The sequence below is a fragment of the Brassica oleracea genome, chromosome C3 (assembly GCF_000695525.1).
Source record: "Brassica oleracea var. oleracea cultivar TO1000 chromosome C3, BOL, whole genome shotgun sequence".
NCBI classification, from domain to species: Eukaryota; Viridiplantae; Streptophyta; class Magnoliopsida; order Brassicales; family Brassicaceae; genus Brassica; species Brassica oleracea.
In genome coordinates, this window is record NC_027750.1 from 1023337 (window position 1) to 1026779 (window position 3443).

The following is a 3443-nucleotide window of genomic DNA, read 5'->3' on the forward strand; positions in this document are numbered from 1 at the left end:
AGCAGTAATGTCTATAATTCATAAAGCAAATACGTAATGATTAATTAGAATGAAGTTAAAATGAATACATGTGTTTTGTCAAAAAAAAAAAAAGAATACATGTGAGATGATGCGGAGCTTCAGGTCGAAGGAAAGACCCGTCTAAAAGTTTTTGAAATCTTAAATCATCACTTAGTTTGTTACACTTAGAAGTTAGGCCGAAATTGATTATACTCTTTCCAAACATTGGTTACCAAAGAATTGATTCATATTTTAAAACACGTGAATAGTCAAATTACAACTCCAAAAGAGATTAATTAATTTTAAAAGGTCAAACTGCGATAATCTTAACATATTAGGCAGCCGGTAGGAACTTACGGAACATGTGAATACATACATAATCATATTATAGAATATGGATGGACACTAAATATTTTTATCATACTATAATATATATAGTGAATATTATGTTTTTAAGACATAATATGCAACACTTCCATTAGTTGGGAAATTTATTAAGCAAAATAAACAGCTGATTTTTTTGTTTTGTTTTGTTGATATTGCTGATACAAACCGAAAGAGTTGCGGACTTTTTGGTTTGGTCGGTCAATATTACCAAGGAAACTATGTCTACTGTCCACCTTTTTCACAACACGCTAGTGAGTAGTGTGACTATGTTGTAATAACATTTAGAACGGTGTGGCCTTTTTTAGTATCTACTAAGATATCTTTCAACAGTTGATGTAAGCTATTGTCTCCTAGTTCCGGTTTTACCCTCGCAAACCTCAACGTTGACGACAAACACGGCGCAGACGGGCCGGTGATCGGAGAATCTCGACTCGCCGCGAACATAGGAGAGCTGCCGAGTTCCATCACCGTGCCAAAGAATCCTGTCACACCTAAGGAAATAGAGAGAATTCGTTCAGCATTAGCTAACCAAAACAAACCAATCAAACCAAGATAGAATGTATCCGGTTAAGTTGTACCATGCAGGAGTTCTTCTCTTGTTCTTCTTCTCTTTGGTAGTGTCTCCAGCGTAAGCATCTGAGTTATAAGAGTACTTATAAGTCGGTGCAAAGAAAATTTTGCCTTCGTGCCATCCTTTAAACACTCTTCCTGCGTCTCTCTCAATCTTGAGCTGAAATTTTCAAAACCGGTTTAGCTTTTCTTGTTTAGTAATCAACCTAGAAGTTAGTTTCTTGGGTGGAAAGGAACCGTAAAAGGAAACCTGATCTTTATTGAGAAGAGTGTCCCAAGCGTTTTTATCCAAGAGGGACTTTGTTTCTGAGTAACTTAAAGCTATTCTGTAGTTCAAATCTCCAAGCCAGATGACTCGACTGAGAGATGAATACCATTAGAATATTAAACGAGAGAAATTAGGGTAAGTTGAAGAAGATGATCATTGTTCTTAGTTCTTACTCATGTTTAGTGATTCGATGGGGAACACGGGTGAAAGACGTTCTACAGATTCTAGGGAAACTTGTGTTCTTCAGGATCTCAATCACATCAGAGTTTCTGCGACGTTCATCTCCTTCTCTCTCGCCGGAAGCTAGATGACTGCAAATGAAGCAGAAGCTCGTCTTGTAGAGCTGCAAACTCACAGCTATGCATCCCTATGATTATGAAGGAGCAGAAAGAGATCAGAAACAAAGTTTTTTGTATTTTCTTGTTCTGGTTGAAGTGTAACAAAAGACTAAATTAGAGGTCATATCTTAATAAAAAAAAATCAATAGTTTGGGGACCATACAACCTATATATAGTAAACTCCATAAAATTTAGAGGTTAAGGCGAATGTTTCATCCGGTTGCACCTAGAACCGGCCCAAACAAGAGAGTAGTAAAGTACTGTACCTTGTTTCCTAAGCAACCCATGATTCCACGGCTGACACATGAGATTCTAAGATGAGTCACATGTTGAATAAGTTCCTTTCTCATCCACACAGTCAAGAATATTCCCACCATTTGCTTTGATGCCACAAGACCATACTTCATCATCATCTGGTTGCTTACAATAGAAGCAACCTTCCCTCCTCCTCCTTCCTCATCTTCGTCGTCATCTTCATCATCATCATCATCTTCTTCTTCGTCGTCATCAGAGAATAAATCAGTTTGGTTAACAAGAGACTCTGGACATCTGAAACAAGATTCTCTCCCATACTTTCTCGAAATCTCTTCAGAGAAGGAACTGCAGTTACAGATCTTCAGCTTTCTCCTACATCCCGTTCTGAAGTTCTCACTTATCTTCTTCAAAGACGGTTTCACAAAGAACATGGACCCAGCGCCAAAAGCTGGTGGTTTTGGTACAAATCTTCCACCAGAGGATGATGATGATTTGTTCAAGGACTGGTTGATCATAGATAACCATTTAGCAGCAGGCTCGTTGTCTCCCAGCACAAGAACATTTCCAGCATTCAATGGAACAATCTCCTGAAAACTAATGAATAAAAAGGAAACAAACTCGAGACATAGATTTATGCAATAATCAGAAAAAATCAAGAAAAACAAGTTACCCTAAAACGTATATATCGAACTCGCTGTGGACGTGAAACAAGGAATCAAGATCAAGACCAGAGTGAGGAGACTTTCCTCCCACGTTCCATGTAGCCACAAAGACTCTTCAAAATGATCACAAGACAAAAAAAAAAACATTTAGAAAATGAAAACAGAGCAGCTCTGTTTCTAGGGTTTATATAACAAAAGAAGACTTTAATTGTGGAACAAGTCAAGAAAATCTATCTACAGAGAGAACATGAACACAGACCTCAAGGACTGGAGTTGTTGAGCAGGCATTGAAGATCTGAAATTGCTTGAAGATAACAGAGATTCAACTACTGTCTCGGATTGATACTCTGCAAAAATCAAAATAAAATCCAAAAAAAATCTACAAAATATGAGAGAAAGACAAGAAAAATCTGAAACACACATATATATAGAGATAGAGTGACATACTTTTATTAAATATATAGAGTGGATCCGACATGTTTTATTTTGCAAAGATTAAAGGAGATTTTCTTTGGAGATTTTTTCTTCAGGTTTGGTCTCCAATGGAACACAAAAGAATTAAAAAGAAAACTATTGCAGAAGGAAGAGTTCAACTGCAAAAGAGGACATTTCTTATCATTAATTTTGTTTTGTTTTATGCAAATGCTTCGGTGTTCAATCCGTTATTTTCCTTATATTTTATATTAAAAAGAAGAGGTCTTTATCAGGTCAAGAAGCAAAAGATAAGAAAGAATTTTTTAACTATTTGAATGAATATATTCTAAAAAAAGTCTGAAATCAAGAACACTGTTCCCTTTCCTTGATACTTATATACCCCTTGTTTCTTTTCTTTTTATTTACAAATCCTCATCTTCCTTTTTCATATCAACTTTTCAATCTCTTAGATGGTGTATAAACTAAGGTTACATTATACAAATGTTACCTTATGAAGCATCCTTTGACCGAACTTTGATTACTTCAATT

General features: G+C 36.0%; 1 protein-coding gene across 1 annotated transcript; it reads right to left on the bottom strand.

Annotated features, from left to right (window-relative positions):
- Positions 1–523: 523 nt before the first annotated feature.
- Positions 524–3151, bottom strand: LOC106328494 (type I inositol polyphosphate 5-phosphatase 10). The gene is made up of 8 exons (XM_013766943.1): positions 2928–3151; positions 2740–2827; positions 2489–2593; positions 1830–2412; positions 1399–1592; positions 1208–1316; positions 966–1117; positions 524–878 (listed from the first exon to the last, which is right to left on the bottom strand). Exons 1-8 carry the CDS (start codon positions 2956–2958, stop codon positions 728–730), a joined length of 1413 nt encoding a protein of 470 aa, XP_013622397.1. The 5' UTR covers positions 2959–3151; the 3' UTR covers positions 524–727.
- Positions 3152–3443: the final 292 nt, after the last annotated feature.

Bases quoted from the DNA above. Each gene is read 5' to 3' on its own strand.
- LOC106328494 (XM_013766943.1), bottom strand. From the start codon at position 2,958: ATGTCGGATCCACTCTATATATTTAATAAAA. The intron at 2,594-2,739 runs GTCTGTGTTCAT...ATCATTTTGAAG, and splicing joins CAACAACTCCAGTCCTTGAG to AGTCTTTGTGGCTACATGGA. The intron at 2,413-2,488 runs GTAACTTGTTTT...TTTATTCATTAG, and splicing joins TTCGATATATACGTTTTAGG to TTTTCAGGAGATTGTTCCAT.